At 42.6% G+C, this 18,706-nt stretch overlaps 1 protein-coding gene across 1 annotated transcript; it reads left to right on the top strand.

Moving 5' to 3' along the window:
- Positions 1-1,845: 1,845 nt before the first annotated feature.
- Positions 1,846-18,329, top strand: LOC114634964 (zinc finger protein 14-like). Its single transcript, XM_028783581.1, has 4 exons — positions 1,846-1,923; positions 14,548-14,674; positions 14,865-14,919; positions 16,015-18,329. The coding sequence occupies exons 1-4, from the start codon at positions 1,903-1,905 to the stop codon at positions 17,579-17,581; spliced, it is 1,770 nt and encodes a 589-aa protein (XP_028639414.1). The 5' UTR covers positions 1,846-1,902; the 3' UTR covers positions 17,582-18,329.
- The last annotated feature ends 377 nt before the right edge of the window (positions 18,330-18,706 follow it).

The following is an 18,706-nucleotide window of genomic DNA, read 5'->3' as shown; positions in this document are numbered from 1 at the left end:
TTTTTAAGATTTGTTTACTTTATACATATGAGTATAATGTCACTGTCTTCAGACACCAGAAGAGGGTATCAAATCCCATTACAGATGGTTGTGAGCCACCATGTAGTTGCTGAGAATTGAACTCATGACCTCTGGAAGAGCAGTCAGTGCTCTTAATTACTGAGTCATCTCTTCAGCCCAGATAATTTCACCTATACATCTTAATGCCAGTGTGGACAGCATTGTCCCTCTTGTGAATACTAAGGTGTAGAAAGAGGTTTTTTTGTTTTGTTTTTGTTTTGTCCTTTTGTTTTGTTTTGTTTTGTAGGAAGCAATAGAAGGCTTCCTCTGTGATTTCCCAGACTTCTGAGTTGTCTCTGTCTCAGCACTACGAAAAGACTGTTTATCACTACGACCTTGAGGATTGTGATTATGTTTACATTTGTGGATGTAGACATTCCTCCAGACTTTGGGCCAAGGAACTTTTTTGTCTGAATTGAAGAGTTACTCTTCATATGTCTTGAAATCTATATTGAATATTGCTGCTATGTAACTTCATGTTTCTGTAATTCAATAATTGTATTCATTGGTTGTTGCTTTAATTTTATTGGTTGAGTAGCAGTGCATAGTGGCCCACGCCTTTAAAACCCACCACTCTGGAGGCAAAGGCAGATGGATCACTGTAAGTTTGTGACAAGCCTGGTCTCTATGATGAGTAGTACTTGGACAGCCACAGCTACATAACAGAGATTCTGCCTCACAAACAATAAAAACAAGCAAATTCAATAAATTGAAACACAAGGTATTATAAGGGTAAAAATTAAAACAGCTTAGCAGAGACCACAAACAACTTGGCAAAGACTGCAGGACAGCTTGCTGAGCTTGCTGAGAATAGCCATAATAAAAATATCAAGCCCCTCTAGGGACGAGGTGACCAGAAATGTAGAAACAACCAAAGACATATCTTGACCAGTCTAAACATGCCCAAGTGAGTAATGGGCCACCTGGTGTTTATCCTGGAAGGTCTGAGACATCATGGTCAAAAATAGTGGGCCATCCAACCTGTCAAAATGATTGCTTACGCAAACTGCTGATGTTTGAAATATCCAATCATATGTAATCGCGCCAGAATTTCCCACTTTTCCCTTCCCCCTTGTGCCTCCCCCTATAAAAGTTCTAAACTTCCTGGGGTCTTCATCGAAATTCTCTCCCCTGCGTGGGATGAGTTTCGATCCAAGGGCCCTTGTTAGTAAACTGCCTTTTGCCATTGCATCAAGTAAGTCTCTCGTGTCTCCTTGGGTGCGCGCTAATTGGGACTTGAGTTGGGGTCCTCTTCCTGGGTCCTTACAGTATGAGAGAGCCTCACAACATTTGCCTCATTCCAAATTCATGAGTTTCCATAATAGGCCCTCCTTGTTCCTGTCTCTGGACAGATCTTGGGACTCCTTTGATTTTGTGGGTTTTCCCATTAAGAACTTGAATCAGGAATGTTCAGGGCCAACTTGGATACTGTTTGTGATCAAAGCAATAGAGAGCCCCAGAGTTCGCAAGAAGCGAATGTAAGCAGCAAAAAGTAGCCTGTTTCCCTTAAATGCAAAGTTATAAACCAGGTCGGGACAGGCTTAGCCCAGCTTAAAAAAAAAACCGAAAACAAAAAGACTGGGGTACAAAAGAATCTGCCATTCTAACTGCATTGGAGAAGACGAATGTTATTAATTAAGGCATTTAAGCTCAAGGCTGTCACTATCTTTCCTCAATCAGGGGTGCTGTTACTGCTATTCGGGAACTGTCCAATGACGAACCCATATATTCGGAAGGCCCCGCCCTTGCCGCCATGTTTGAGTCCTGTGTCGTCGAGAAGGTCTGTGTTGTTGGATCTGGACTATCTCTCCCGTTTTTAGGCCTGTTGGGAAGAACACTTGGATGCATCTGAAAGAGGAAATGGTGAGTGTGCCTTGGGCTCCTGGAGCCGTAAGTGAAAGATTTGTGACACTGCAGAGTCTGTGGCGCTGTTGCCTGCAGTTCCCTTGGTGCTGTGCAGCCGACTGTGCCCTGGAGCCGGGCACTGGCTCAGTAATGCCCAAAGCACTGGAATTGTGTGCAGGGCAGGCGGCCGGGCACTGGAGCCCGCCCCGTTCTGTCCTAGGGAAGCTACTTCGTCCTAGGCCCCTATCTTCATGGGGTAAGTCCTCACCTGGAACCTGCGCTTCCGCAGACACTACAGCACTGCCAGGTTGGTGACGCTGAGTCCAGACTGATGTAAGGGGACTTGGGTGGTGTGAGCAGTTGCTCCTACCCTTACAGGTATGTCTGTGCTGCTTTAGACTTTTTCTCTCATCGCCTTTGTAAATTATATTCTCCTTAGTACTGCAGTTGAACACTAGGCCCGCACAAGGGCTTTGGCTTTAGGCTATATTCCCCAAACTCCAACTTATAAATCTCAATCTCTCTCTCTCTGTCTCTCTGTCTCTCTCTGTCTCTCTCTCTGTCTCTCTCTCTGTCTCTCTGTCTCTGTCTCTCTCTCTCTCTCTCTCTCTCTCTCTGTCTCTCTCTCTCTGACTCTGTCTCTCTCTGCCTCTAACTCTCTCTGTCTCTCTCTGTTTCTCTGTGTGTGTGTCTGTGTGTTCTGTGTTTTGCCCTTTTAAAAATGAAATTTAAAGAGTATTTAGTTGTGCCCTCTGTGAGAGTGGGCCAAATTTTTCAATCTTAGAGGAAGTAGAGAAGTATAAGTTTGATTGTTTTTTTTTCCCACTGACCATTTCTGAGGCCAAAATTCGGGTTTTTAAAAAGCTTTCCTAGACTTGGTGTTTGTGAGGCCTGTGAAGGAGATTAGGTGCTTGTGGATATACGTCATTTGCTTGTGTGCTGGAGGCTGCTTCTCCAAATAGAAGAAATTGTGACTGGGAGTATTTGATCAATATGTCATCAATACCAGATGACATTCTCTGTGGGAGAAAAAAAGAAGTTAGTGTTTTCAGTAGAATATTCATTTGTACAGTATCTGTCAGTTCGTGGACTTGAGTTGTCAAAGTTGTCATCGTTAAGGTCCTTTTACCCTTTTGCTGGGGTTTATTTCTAAGTAATTCTTTTCCTGTTACTATGAATGGTATTTTGTTTCTGATTTTTCTTTCACTCTAGTTTTTATTGGAGTAGAGAAATGCTATTGTTTACTGTATATTGATTTTATGCCCTATGTTTAAAAAGCATTAAATGATACAAAAATATTACTTTTTAAAATTCTCTCTGTATTGTATTCATGCTCAAATTGATGGCAATGTTAGGAGTGTACTAGATAATTTTGCCTAATTGTAGGTACAATAATGAGTAGTTGCATATTAAAATGAGAAAGATCATGGAGAGGGTAACATTGTTATGAAACTGTATACTATTATTTGAAAATGAATTTAAATTACTTGTACAATGAATTTTTTTAAAACTCTGAGTAAACAGTATTTAGAAAAGAGCACTTTTGATTTTCTAGTAGAATTTGAAAAGAAAACAATACCAAATTAAAAGGAAAGAATAAGATCTCGAGAGACGGATGACTCAGCTATCAATAGAATGCTTGCTACTTTTGCAGAGGACCTGGATTCTGTCCCCAGAGCCAGGCTGGGCAGCTCACAAACACCTGTAAATCTCTTTTGGCCTCTAAAGCCTGTACACAAATTGTATACACACAGACATACACAGAGACATATAAAACAATAAATCTTAAATAAAAACAAGCAAAATATAGTTTATTGCAATGAGAGCAGTTACACATAAAAGACATACAAATTTTTGTTAATAATTGTCCATTTGAATGTCAGGTGTGTGTGGGGGGGTTGCCACTCGCACAAGGGAGTGACAGAAAACATTAGAATAGAAAACCTATCTTTCTTATATGGGAAAAATAATCACATGTAAGAGATGGAGTTTAGTAGTGATGGTGCCATTGTTGAGGGGATTAAAAATATGAGCCATTGCTTATCGTAGTGAACTCCTGAATTGCTTCTCAGCTAATGGTGGGGCTTTGGAAGCCACTCCCAAGTCCATTGCTAGAGTGTTTCACTGGCATGATCCCATGCAGAACCTGTGTGGGTAACCACAGCTATTGTTAACTCATGTATGCAGCAGCCATGCCATGCACTGAACACTGCATTTCACGGCACTGCTCACATCCCCCAGCAGCACTTCAGGAGTGGGGTGACTGTGATATATGGCCTGACCATGGTTTTTTGTTGTTGTTGTTGTTTTGTTTTGTTTTTTTGTTTTGTTTTTTGGAATGTAGATTTGGGAGCTTTGGATTTGGAAAGCCATGGAATGCTTTAAGAGGGACCTAATGGGCCATCCTAGTAGGAATATGGAAGACATTGGTGCTGAGGGTGATTTGAACTCTGGACCTCATTCTTTTGATGTTTTAGTGAAGAGTGTTGCTGCTTTTTATCCTTGTCTGAAGAGTCTGCTGAGGCTAAGGTAAAGAGATTTATATTAATTGCATTGACAAAGGAAGTCTCAGAAAAAAGCTCAGCCTAGACTTTGTCCTCTGGTGTACTCTCATGGAGATCATTTTGATCAAGCTTAGCCAGCTTAGGAAAGAAAAATACAAAATGTTTAGTTCTAGTAATAAAAGGGACCAGGGAGTACAGTAGAGCTAGATCCTCTATTTGAAGAGATAAACAGATTAAGGGAGTGGTGACCTTGGGGCAAGATCCTACCAGCTAAGCTTATTGTCTATGTATTTGCCATTGCATTAGGAATAGTTATATCATTTTGGCATTATTGTTACTTGTTTATTGTTTTCATTTGGACTTTTAATCTGGAATGAACTACAGTCCAGAAATGGAGGACACAGGCTTTTGATCCAGATCTTGAGGAATAGTGGCCATAAAAAGCATAGGTCCAGGCATGGTAGTTAGTACATACCTTTAAACCCAGGAGACAGGCAAACAGATCTCCGAGTTCAAGGCCAGCCTGGTATTCAGCAAATTCCAAGTAGAGAAAATCTTAGGTCTAGATGGGGTGGTACATGCCTTTAGTCCCAGAACTCAAGAGACAGAGGCATGTAGATCTCTGAGTTCAAAGCAATCTACAGAGCAAACTCCAGGATAGCTAAGCTTAGGCAGTGAAGACATTGAAAAACAGAAAGTTGGTGATGATATAATAGAACAAGGGGGCCATGATCCAGCCCAAGCAAGCATCAGTACCTGGCAGCTCTGGCCGTGTGACTCTGACTTTAGAATCAAGAATAGAAGGGACTACTGGGACAATTGATGCTGGTTAGCTGGAGCTAAGAAATTAGCAGTGATTAAGAAGAGACCAGCATCACTGAAGTAAAATCTTCTGGGAAGTGTTATCTGAGAACACAAAGAAGCTGTGTTCCAGAAATAACTAAAGTTGTACCTCATGCTGCAGCTGGACTTGGTAATGTATAAGAGTCACCCAGGTGGTACTGGTTTTGAAGGCATTAAGGGATCATGACTAACAGGTGAGGTTGGCACTGTAAGAGGCCTAGGAAGGCCATTGGTAAAGGTGCAGCCTCAGTTGTAGTTGATGGCCCAGGACTGAAGGGGTCATGCAAAGAAATTGAAGCTTGGCATCATGAAGAAAGCCTATGAGAGGCTATTGGTGAAGCCTAGTTGCAGTAGAAGACTACAGCACATTGGAGATGACAGTACTCTTGAATGATAACCAAGAACAGCAGCAGCAGTGGAGTCGAGTCAAGCAGAGCCTAGAGTGCTATAGAGAACAGAGCTGGAGAAGTGACCTGAGCCCTTTGGAGGAACCCAAAAGATCATGTGTATGGATCCCAGACACTGGAACAAAAAGCTGTTAAGTTGAAGTTGCCTTGGATACCCCAAAATATTAAAGATGTCAGAGCCATGGGATATCTGCTGAGGAGTGCTGCTAAAAGGTAGTGGAACCAGCGCAAAAGAATGTAGTTTGTTACTGCGGAATGCCAGATCTGTCAACAACAGTCAACAAGGATGAAAGGAGTTAGAGATCTGAAGACTGCTTTGACACTGGACATGGAGACATGGAGTTTGGAGTTTGACCAGCTGGTATTTTCTTGCTTTGGTCCAGTATTTCCTTGCTAGGATGTTTTGGAATAATTATGTATATCCTATGGCATGATATGTTGGAAGTATGTGATCTGCATTTTGATTTTATAGGAGATTACAGTTAAGAGATTGCATGAATCTCAAAAGAGACTTTGAACTTTGGACTTTGAACACTGGTGAGACTGATAGACCATGGGGATTTTTCAAGTTGAACTAAATGTATTTTTGCACTATGCTATGGCTAGATATGGCCCCCATAGAGTCATGTGTTTGAACAAGCCTATGGAGGCCAGGGAGTGGAATGTGGTGATTTGAATATGCTTGGCCCAGGGAGTGTCACTGTTAGGAGGTATGGCCTTGTTGGAGGAAGTGTGTCACTGTGGGAATGAGTTTTGGAGGTCTCCTACTATGCTCAGGTTGCACCCATTACAGAAGAGAGCTTCCTCCTAGCTGCCTGAGGATGCCAGGCTCTCTCCTGGCTACAGTTGGATAAAGATACAGAATTCTCAACTCCTTCTACAACACCATGCCTGCCTGGATGCCCCCATGCTTCTTGCCATGTAAGCCAGCACCAATTAAATATTGTCCCTTATACAAGTTGCCTTGGTCATGGTGTCTCTTCGCAGCAATAGAAACTCTAAGACAGGATGCCACTGGGGGCTCTATGACCAATAAATTATATAATGATGACTTGTCCCTGTGACATTTGGGAGCAACATTATTCACTAATATATGGTAATTCTGTTTGTTTTGATCTATGTGGGCTTGTGGCCAGCATGATCTGCATACATAGTTCTAGGCCAATGAGGGCTACCTAGTAAGACTTTGTTTCCTATTCCCTCCAAGAAAATTGTATTTTAAATTCACTTGCAAACTAGTGGTGTTTCATGATGCTACTTCACACATCCTGAGTTTTAGTTAACCCAGTTCCTGACCCTTCTTTCTCCTAACGCTCCATCCACATCACTCCTTAAATCTTCAGTCTCCAGTGTTTTCTCACTGTTCACTCATTGCACATGGTCTTCTATCCCCTTGATTTGCAAGGTCATAAGTGCCCAGATAACTTCTTCATGTGAGTTTCATTTTGTTTAAGCCTTTTTCTGGCCCCTCCTTTTCCTATCTCTATCATTCACAAACCTCCTTGAGCCCTTTTGTCTCCTGTATTACTCTCTACTTTCTGTTTTGTTTTGTTTTGTTGTTTTTTCGAGACAGGGTTTCTCTGTGTAGCCCTGGCTGTCCTGGAACTCACTCTGTAGACCAGGCTGGCCTCGAACTCAGAAATCCAAATGCCTCTGCCTTCCAAGTGCTGGGATTAAAGGCGTGCGCCATCACCGCCCGGCGACTCTCTACTTTCAATTTACCCATATTCTAACCCCCTGTACATCCACCACCACCCCCCCATAGCCTACTTTTGCTTTCTTATCCTCCATATATACTCACAAACACAAAAACAAAAGATTTGAACCTAGAAACTTCATCTGAGGAAGACCTTTCAGGGCTTCTTTTTGAGCTTGGGTGAACTCTTAAGTAAACTTTTGTTAATTCCATTTATGTACCTGAAATTTTCATGAAAGTTTCATTTTTCTCTATAGCTGAGTAATATTTCATGATTCATAGGTGCCATGTTTTCATTATCCATTCATAAGCTGAAGAATATCTAGGTTGATTCTATTTCCTATCTATCATGAATTGGTCAGTAATGATCGTGGATGTGCAAGTATCTCTATAATAAGATACAAAGTGCTTTGGACATACAGGAGTGATATAGCTAGGCCATATGGTAAATCTATTTCAAGTTTCTAAATTTTTCATTTATTTTTATTTGTATGGATATTTTCCCTGCATGCATGTCTGTAGACAGGAAGTAGACATAGACAGATAGCGTTTGAGGAATCCAGAAGAGAGTATTGAATCTCCTGGAATTGAAATTACAGACAGTTATGAGATACCATGTAGGTGCTAACAATATAACCTGGGGGCTCTGGAAGCACTCCCTGTACTCTTAACTGCTGAACCATCCTTTCAGCCGTATGTATGTATGTATGTATGTATGTATGTATGTATGTATGTATTTATTTTATTTTATTTAAGAAACCTCCAGACTGATAACCAGCAGGTACATGCTAGTTCACATTTTCACCACAAGGACTCCCTTGTACCTACATCCCGCCCAGCATCTGTTGTCCTCTGTATTCTTCATGATAGCCATTTAACTCGGGTGAGAGAGATTCTTAATGCAGTTGGAAGGTACATACAAATGACACTGGATCATTTCCTTGCACAAAATTTAACTCCAAATGGATTAAGGACCTTAACACACAACTCAATGTCCAGAAATTCCTAGATAAAAACTTAATAAATACACTTCAGTTTACAGGTACAGGTAGGGACTTTCTAAGTAGGACTCCGATAGTTTGAACTAAGAAGTAAGCCAAATGGGATTTCATGAAGCTGAAAAGCTTTTGTACTGCAAAATAAAGAATTGAGAGAAGAGGCAGCCCACAGAATGGAAGAAAATCAACTATATCTCTAATGGGATTATTGTCTAGGACATATAAAACAATTTAGAAAACAACTAAAAATCAAGACATCAAACACCAACTAAAATGTAGACTGTGCACTCCCCCCCCCCCACACACACACACAGCAATGGTCAAAGACACACCTTGTCGGTGGTGGTGTTCTTGTATCAGTCAGAGGTAAATCTGATGACGGTCCTTTGTTCATCCTAGCCTGATTCCACGCTTGGTGTCCAAAGCTGTCTTATGCTTAGGACTCATAAAAATCAGATTAAATCAAATCTTTCTCCTGCACAATGCAGGAGGAGGAAGTCAAGGAAAGAGCTGCAGACAGCCATGCCACCCACAGACCTGCCCTCCAATGCACGGCACAGAGAGCCACAGGTACCTGCTTACTGCCACACCATGCAGCATGGACAGACAGTGTCACCCAGGGGCCTCCCAGTCGCATGGCCAGTCTGGAGCAGAAGCAACCACAGTGTGAGTATCTGGTGGACAGATCAGAGAGAAAGAGGAGTGGAACGACTTGAGCGTGATGAAGAGAGATGGAACTGGAGACTCCAGGGTGGAGAGGAGGAGCCTGCTGTGAGTAGTCAGCCCCGCCACATGGGACTATGATTAGGTCCCAGCCCAAGCTGCTGCTCAAGGCCATGTCTGAGTCCATGGCTCAGGGGTCAGTGTAGATTACCAGGGTTTGTATTACCACTAGAGAACATAGGGATGTCCCTGGTCAGGGCAGCTACCAGGGTCCATGTGGATGTCCAGGGTTTATGCATAACTGGCTCTGCCCCTCACTGGATGTGGTGCTCTGGAGAGCTGGCCCCATCTCTCACCGGCGGCAGCACTAGGGAAAGAGGCCCTGCTCCCTGCCCAGGTAGCACACTGGAGCTGGCCCTGCCTAGTGGTGAGGGTGTGGATAAGCCAGCCTCAAGGGTGTGAGTATGGGAGCTGACCCCACCATTCATTTGCTGTGGGATGGTATGCATGCAGAGGTGATGCCCCCTGCACACTCCCTCGCTACTTCTGGCATTCGCGAAAGCTGCCCAAAGTGTCATTAGCTCGGGAGAGCTGTGCCTGCCCCTCAGCAGCTGCCGCACTCAGGAGAGTTGTGCACCTCACCTGGGCACCACAGCAGGGCTGACCCTGGTGCTAGGAGTGCAGATGAGCTAGCACCGATGGCAAGAGCATAGGAAAGCTGGCCCTGCCACTCTGCTGTGAGGTGGCCTGGGCCCAGGGGAGATGCCCTCCACCCCTTAACCCCTCACCCCCTGGGAGAGTCAGAAGAGCCGACCTTAGGGTCATGAGAGCAGGTGAGCTGGCACTAGTCCTCACCAGCTGTAGCACTAGGGAGAGTGGGCACTGCACCTCACCTGAGCTACATAATAGGTCTGGCCCTGGTCAAGAGGGCATGGATGGGCCAGCCCTGAGAGTGAGAAAATGGGAGAGCTGACCCCACCACTTGTCTCCTGTGAGGTGGCGCCCCCCCAACCCAGCCTCTCACCAACTGCAGTGTTCAGACCTGGCTCTGTTCCTTGCCTGCTGCAGCACTCAGGAAAGCAGGCAAGTGCCTCACCTGGGCAGCACAGTGGGGCTGGCCCTGGTAGAGGGGCACCAATGAGCTAGCCCCAAGGACAAGAGCAGAAGAGATCTGGCCAGGCCACACATCAACAATGAGGTGGTGTGGATGCTGGGGTGTTGCTCTGCCCCTCTTGCCACCTGCAGTAGCCTGGAGAGCTGGCTACGAAGGCATAAGAGCAGAAGAGCTAGCCCTGGCTCCAGCACCCAGGTGAGTGGGCCTTGACTCTGATAGCATAGGCATATGAATCAGCCCCCAGGGTGTGAGAACAGGAGAGCTGTCCCAGCCCTTCCCAGACTGTAGCACTTGGGAAAATGGGCCCTGTGCCTTGACTGGGCAGCACAGTGGAGCTGGCTCTGGAGGCATGGACGCAGGTGATCCAGCTCTGAAAGCATGAGTGTTGGAAAGCTGATCCTGCTCCTGCCAATGGTGACACTGGGTGACCAGTGCTGAAAAGCTTGCTCTGGTGGTGGAGATAAGGGAGAACCAGCAGGCTGACCAGCTCAGCTACCACCCATGCCCAGATCCAGAGCTCTGAGTTGGCCCACCCCAAAATCTATATCATCCGCGGACACTTGTGATGTATGCAAGGGCCAGTCTTGCGGATCCAAAGCTGCAGGATCTCCATGACACAGGACAACAACAGGATAACCAGGAGTCCTGGTGAGGATCCAATATTGATGGTGTCACAGCAGTCAGAGATGTCAAACCAGATCAGTGACTCACTGCAACAAGGTTTGCAAGTGAAGGTGTATGAACAGAAAAATATACTGTGGGACATACTGACATGCTTCACGATAAGACGTTTCCTATGCTTTGTTTTTTGTTTTTTGTTTTATGTCATTTGTTTTTTTTTAAAGATTTGTTTATTTATTTTATGTATGTGAGTACAGTGTCACTCAGATCTCATTATAGATGGTTATGAGCCACCATGTGGTTGCTGGGAATTGAACTCAGGACCTCTGGAAGAGCAGTCAGTGCTCATAACCACTGAGCCATCTCTCCAGCCCCTGTCATATGTTTTTGAGGGAGGAGTTTGCAAGGATGAAGGGCATGTATGAGGGGGACGGGGAGATGAGCAGTTCTGAATACATGATGTGAAATTCACAAAGAGTCAATAAAAAGTTAAAAAGAAAAAGAAAAGGCATGGACTGTGGCATCCAGGCATGGATGCCTTTAATCCTAGCACATGCCTTTAATCCTAGCACTCAGTAGGCAGGGGCAGGTGGATCTCTGAGTTCAAGGCCAGCCTGGTCTACAGAGTGAATTCCAGGAGAGCCAGGGCTACACAGAGAAACCCTTTCTTGAAAACCCAAGGTGGAGGAAGAGGAGGAAGAAGAGAAGGAGGAGGAGGAAGAGAAGGAGGAGGAGGAGGAGGAGGAGGAAGAGGAGGAGGAGACGACTGTAGAACTGAACAAATCATTCTCATAAGAAATGTAAATGGCTGGTACATAAAAGTGCTCAACATCCTCAGCCATTATGAAATACAGATGAAAATGGATGGGTGGAGCCTCATCCATTGGAGCAAAATCAGCCTACCTGTAGGCACAAAGGAATACTGACTCCCCCAACAGCCATCAGGAAGTGGCTCTTGTGAGCCCCTCCCAAATCTATGCTGGAATTTGACCTGGCCTAATCTAAAGTATTGTGAGAATTTCATACTTTGATACATCTATGATAATGTTTTAATGTGTGACATTGAGGTCCTAAGAATATGTGCCCTATTTCCTTTGTAATTTTGTCCACTTATTTTCTTCAATAAAATCACATCTTCATCATTGACAGAGACTTTATATCTTATTTTTCATAATGCATCTGATTTTAATCATATGCACTCCTAAGTATGCTTAGGCATGCGACTATAAATAATGGTTCACTTTTTTAAAAAAAAAATCCTTTGGAGGGCACAATTTGTCTTAATGTGCTTGCAGCAAAAACTAGCTAATACTAAAAATAGGTCTTTGTGTTTTCTAAGGGAAGGAACCTGTTTCCATCATTTGTGGCAGGGATGTGGTAGGATATCTCAGGTTGTTACCACATGCTTAGGTGCCTTGTTGAGTGCTGTATGTACGTAGCCCAAGACGAATGGAGTCCCTTGTTGCTAAAGCAGTTTCTATGACTTAATATGTTTGTGGCAACCTCCAGTTGGAGAACACGAACCCCCAGTAAGCCTCTTATTGAGCATTGGCTCATTAGTTGAATTACTGTTTGAATGAGAGTTGGTGAAGGTTTATCTAATTAAGAGAGTCAAGGAAATGCTATGATTTGAGAGAGCTGCTTCCTTGAGATTTGATTAGGAAATAGAGAAATAATCCATAAAATAGCTATTACTCCATAATTAGAGAGCACAGGTTATTACACTTTAATGTTACCTAAAAAGAGAGGGCTCCTGAGCCCTCAAGTCTACACATTGTACTAGTGGAGAAGAAGAGAGATTTGAAAAGATCACAAGATGTTAAGCCACAGAAAGAAAGATGAAAGTTACTCATTTTAGGCAAACATTAACCTGACAGTTTGTTTTGACCAGAAGGGTCTGACATGCCTAATTCCATGACCTGGCTACTTTGAAATGGGCTGACACCACCATGACTCTAACTATATAATGTAGGCAGAGACCAGAAGTTTTAAAGAGATGAGTACTCAGGCAAAGGCTCCCCAGTCAGAGGCTTGCTTTCTTTGGGTGGTTGTGGAACTTGTGGCTCCTTGGGAGGAGTGGCTTAGTTTGCTCTGTGCTCCGGGGTCCAGAACAAAGCCATTTTCCACCATCATTTCTCAGTGTTACATGTGGCCAGCAACACAGTAGCTTGTAATTGTTTTCTGTAATCTATGCCCACAAAGAGAATTTTTTTTCTCTTTGTCCTTTTACTTTTCTGCTTGTCTCCACAAGCACACACTAACTTGTAAGGCAGTGACACTCTGTAACTCACATGCATGTGAGAGCACAAGAAGGATAAAATGGAAGGAGAAAAAAGAAACATCTGGTTTTTATGAAAAGATGTATTTTCTTTTTTCTTATATTTTTAAAATTGTTTTTTACAGCCCCCTCCCTCTTATCTTCCCAGTCCCACCCTTACAAATCCTTCCTCCCACTGCCCCCACCCTCAGAGAAGGGAGCACCCCTTGGGTACCACCCTAGCCTGGGACATCCAGTCCCAGCAGGTCTAGGCACATCCTCTCTCACAGAGACCCATCTAGGCAGTCCAAGTAGAGCGGAAGAGCATCCAGTGGCAGGGAACAGAAACCAAGACAGCCCCTGTCCCACTTGTGAGGGGACCCACATGAACACCAAGTTGCACATTTGCTATAGAATTTTTAATTTTGTCTAAATGTATGTCAGCGTGCATGAGAGTGTTAGTGCCAGTGGATGCCCAAAGAAGTCAGATCCCTGGGGTGAGAGTTACATGCCATCTGAAAGTGGGTGCTGGGATCAAACTCCACTCCCGTTTAAGAGGAACGATTGCTTTTAACTGCAGAACCATCTCTCCAGCCCTTTAAAACAAATGTAGCTGCAAAGTTTGCTTTCAGTACTGGGGAGTGAGGTCACTCGTTTCTGGCTTCCTTATAGAGTTGAAAAAGGAATTTGGTTGCTAAGGAGGATAACATGTCCAGATGATTCTGATTGATAGGCTGGTTTGGGGTAAGCCTTTGTTCATAGCACACGTCCTTTGCCATAATTCATCAGAATGTGATCACATCCATGCCCAGTTATACATAAGCATAAGGTAGAAAAATGATTATTTTATAGGTTCATTTGTAAAATGTGTCTATTGCCCGAGTACCTAAAACTAGTTCTGTTCAGATCTAGACAGTCTGGATGTGTTCTAATTTGTATTTGAATGGAGTCCAGACATTAGCAAAGCATGAGGAAGTGCTATAATGTATTTTGATTGTTTAATGCGGGCATACTGGTGAATAGAGAGTATTAGACTGACAATAAGTTACCAGGTACAATTTTTCAGAAATGGATATTTACACTATCCAAGCCAAGTGCAGCCTCACCTTGTTGTTATTTCCTATTCTTGCCCACCTCTGCATTGCCCCAGTGTCCAAAGCTGACCTCTTTAATCAATATGGCTGCCTTGTTATCTGTGATCTGCTTGTCCAAGACTTTAAAATTACACACTCTCCTTTCCTCTGTCAAATAATTAGCCCATTGTCTTTATAATAAAGTCATCAAGGATCTTAAGCCCTGAGCAGAATTAATCCAGATTGTGGCAAAGGTTAGGACACAGATGCCCTCTGTTTCTGATAGAGCTCTAGTTTATCTCAAAAACGTCACAAGAGGGACACCTGTCTGCATTCTGTCAGCATTCTTGTCACAGGAGGGATGCCTGTCTGCATGCTGTCAGCATTCTTGGCTTCCGGCTTTCTCTACAGTGGCCTGGTCCTGTCAAATTGTCAGTTAACACTAACCATTTCCCTGATGTTTTAGGAACCAGTGACCTTTGAGGATGTGGCTGTGAACTTCAGTCCAGGAGAGTGGGCTCTGCTGGATTCTTACCAAAAGAAGCTCTACAGAGATGTGATGACAGAAACCTTTATGAATCTGATCTCCACAGGTAACAACACTATGATTCTTCTGCTTCTTCAGGGAGAGAACAGCTATTTCTTACTGTCTGTGTAGTTTCACGAATTGAATATGGAGAGGGACATGATGGTGGAGGAGCAGGTCAAGTCACAGCACAGTAAAAGTAAAAGTGTTTCCTGGTGTTGGGTAAGTCATAATGGTTTCTTTTGATTTACTTCCAGGGAAAACAGAAGAAAGCATTGAAGAGGATTATGCAAATGTCAGAAGAAATATGCGGTAATCCACATTTAGAGAGGAGGATTGGCATCAAATGTTTGTAATTTGTTTTAGGAAATATGAAAACCAATAATCCAAGTACATCGAAATGTAAATTGGTTCTTTGACAAATTTCTAAAATCTGCACTGAGTTTGTGCATCCAGAGGTGTTGAGGATTCCATCTGTTTAATCTATTAATATTTCCTAAATGTCTTACATTAAGCAATGTAAGACATTGTTGTATATATACAACCTTCTCTTCATGCACAAAAGTATTTAATATACTTTTATCAGGTTTTCTTTAGGATTTGGATATATGTTAAATATAGTGAATTTTAGTTTTAAATTGGGATCTAGCTTCAATCAATCTCATGAAGAATATTCAGATATTTTGATTGCATCATGCTTGATCCATATCCTTCGCATAGGTCCTATTTCCCATTGTTAACTGGTATAGACATTTTTAAAAACTTATTCTTTGCCGGACGGTGGTGGCGCACGCCTTTAATCCCAGCACTTGGGAGGCAGAGGCAGGTGGATTTCTGAGTTCGATAGTTCGAGGCTAGCCTGGTCTACAGAGTGAGTTCCAGGACAGCCAGGGCTACACAGAGAAACCCTGTCTCAAAAAAACAAAAACAAAAAAACCTTATTCTTTGATAATTGCATACTTGTATGCTACGTATCCAATTATAGGTCTATCCTTCCTCCTCAATTCCTCCGGCATCCTTCCTCATATTCCTCTTCTGATAACTTCTTGTCTTATTTTTAAAAGAAGGATTTTTTTCTTTTTTTGTTTTTTGTTTTTGCTTTTTTTTTTTTTCATAGCCCATGGAATCTCACTAGTATTACCTCTGTAGGAATGGGTGCAGGGTATTTCAATGAAGTATGATGAACCCACAAGAGTTCAAACTCCTGAAGAAAAATTCCTTATAAGAGTAAACTCAACTCTTAGAACAAGCTCTTTCTATGTGGGCCTCAAAGCTGGTGTCACTCTGCTGCTGCCTCCTAAGTACTCTGTTAGCAGGAGTTAACAGGAGTTAGCCACAGCTCCCAGCCCCTGGTGCTTCTCTTGGCTAATCATAAAATATTAGTTATGTTCTTTTCATCTTTTGCAGAACTCAGATGATTGTGAGACATTGTAAATATGAAGATAGTTTTCAGTGTGGAGAAGCCCACCACCAGATTCCAGAATATGTTGTTAACAAAGATGTGCCTTCTGCAACAGCAGTGTGTGAGAGCAGTGTGTGTGCAAGAGGCATCAGTGGTCACTCCCCTTCAGATGTGCATCTCACAGATGATACTGGAGGGAAACCATTTGAGACTAAGGGACATGTGCGTGTAGCTTTTCAGTATGAGAAACATTATGCAGATTTCACTTCTTCTGAACCCTTTCACATACTAGAAGGTCCTAGAGAGATAGTTTATCAAAAGAAACAACCTAATGAAGCCTATAGGATTCTCACTTCTGATCAAAATTATGAGAAAATTTACAATGAAGGTATATATAATCAGTTTGAAAAAGCTGTCCAGAGATACACTTATTTTCAGATGTATGAAAAACTCCACACTGGACTAAAACCATTTAAGTGTAAGCAATGTGGAGAAGCCTTTGTTCATTTCAACCAACTTGTCTACCATGAAAGAATTCATACAGGAGGGGAATGTTATGTGTGTAATCAGTGTGGAAAAGCATTTAGACACTATTCATACCTCCAGAAACATGAAAGAATTCACAGTGGAGATACACCCTACGTGTGTAAGCAGTGTGGCAAAGCCTTCGTTCGCTCCTCACACCTTCTCGTCCATGAAAGAATTCACACTGGAGAGAAACCTTATACATGTAAGCATTGTGGGAAAGCATTCAGTCATCACAGTGCCTGCTACAGACATGAAATAATTCACACTGAAGAGAAGCCCTATGTCTGCAAGCAATGTGGGAAAGCATTTACTTGTTCTACATCCCTTCGCAACCACGAACGAATTCACACTGGAGAGAAACCTTATGCATGTAAGCAGTGTGGGAAATCCTTCATCCAACGTGATGCTTGTTACAATCATGAAAGAACTCACACTGGAGAAAAGCCCTATGTGTGTAAGCAGTGTGGGAAAGCATTTACGTGGTCCACATGCCTTCGCAACCATGAAAGGACTCACACTGGAGAGAAACCTTACACATGTAAGCACTGTGGGAAAGCCTTCACCCATTCCAGTACCCGGTATAGTCATGAAAGAATTCATACTGGAGAGAAACCATATGTATGCAAAAAGTGTGGCAAGGCATTCATTCATTCCAGTCACCTTATCAGCCATGAAAAGATCCACACTGGGGAGAAACCATATCCATGCAAGCATTGTGGGAAAGCCTTCATTCAACGAAAGGCTTGTCACAATCATGAAAGAACTCATACTGGAGAGAAACCCTATGCATGTAAATATTGTGAAAAATCATTTAGGTGTTCCACATACCTCCGCAACCATGAAAGAACTCACACTGGAGAGAAACCTTATATATGTAAGCACTGTGGGAAAGCCTTCACACATCAGAGTGCCCGTTACCGTCATGAGCGGATTCACACTGGAGAGAAACCCTATGTATGTAAACAATGTGGGAAAGCCTTCAGTGACTGTAGCTACCTTGTGAAGCATGAAAGAATTCATTGGAGAGAAGCCTTACACATGTAAGAATAGAGAAGCTTTTATGTGTTCCACATTCCTTTAAATACACTAAAGAGCTGACAGAAAAGAACTGAAAAATTTACAGCAGTATATCTGGTGGCCTTGTCTGTATACAACGTATGTGTATGAACAGTTCATGAGAAGGCTCAGTGGGTAAAGGTGCTTGTTACTAAGCTTGATAATCTGAGTTCCATCCCAGGGACCCATATGATAGAAATAAAAAATTACTCCCCAAAATTTACCTCTGAATTCCATGTACACATGTGGGCTCACACACAAACTCACTATTTAAAATGTATATACATATGGAGAACAACTGAAACCTTCAAAAGTGTAGTTGTGTCCCTGATATGCAAGCATATATAGGATAAAATCCAGTGGCACTGGGCATGGTAAGACATACCTTTTATTCTAGCACTGGGCGAGGTGGGGATGGTAAAGATTAGAGAATTATAATGGATATAGTGGATTTGAACAGCACATGGGAAGTTTAGTACGAGCCAGATACAATGTGGAATTTTCTTTGCAAGAGGAAAAGAAAACAAAGCTAGAGAGATGGTTCCACTCTTCAAAGCCCATGCTGCCCTGCCAGAGGACCTGAGTTTGTTTCTCTGCATCAACATTGTGTGACTTACAACTATCTGCAATCCCAAATCCAAGAACTGTGATGCCCTCTTCTGGCCTGTGTAGGTATAGAACACATGTGATACACATATAAATAAGTCTTTTTAAAAATTATGTGTATAAAGCAAATAGGAAAAAGTGTTTTTTTTTCAAAAAATATGAAATATTATGTAGTCTAACCTTATAAAAATAATAAATGTGGAGACTGAGCAAATTTATTTGCACAGAATATTGCTGGAAATAACCTGGAGTACAGTAAAATTATGAGCATTTTTACCATTGTTTGATTTTACATGAGATCTTTAGTTTGCATTATTGATTTTTATAGTTCTGAAATAAGATTAGGTGACTAATGTCATGATTGTGCTTGCCTATATTGCCTGGTGCTTTAACTGCTGAAGCTGCCAGGACACTATGTCTGACAATAGCAACTACAGCCATACAAGACATTTGCACTGAGGTGATGTAAGTTTGATTAATTTCAGTTCAGTAGGTATTGTTTAAATG

Source organism: Grammomys surdaster, unplaced genomic scaffold, assembly GCF_004785775.1.
Source record: "Grammomys surdaster isolate TR1022 unplaced genomic scaffold, NIH_TR_1.0 1149, whole genome shotgun sequence".
Lineage (NCBI taxonomy): Eukaryota > Metazoa > Chordata > Mammalia > Rodentia > Muridae > Grammomys > Grammomys surdaster.
Note: the sequence above shows the minus strand (reverse complement) of the source record. Positions and strands in the feature narration are given on the sequence as shown.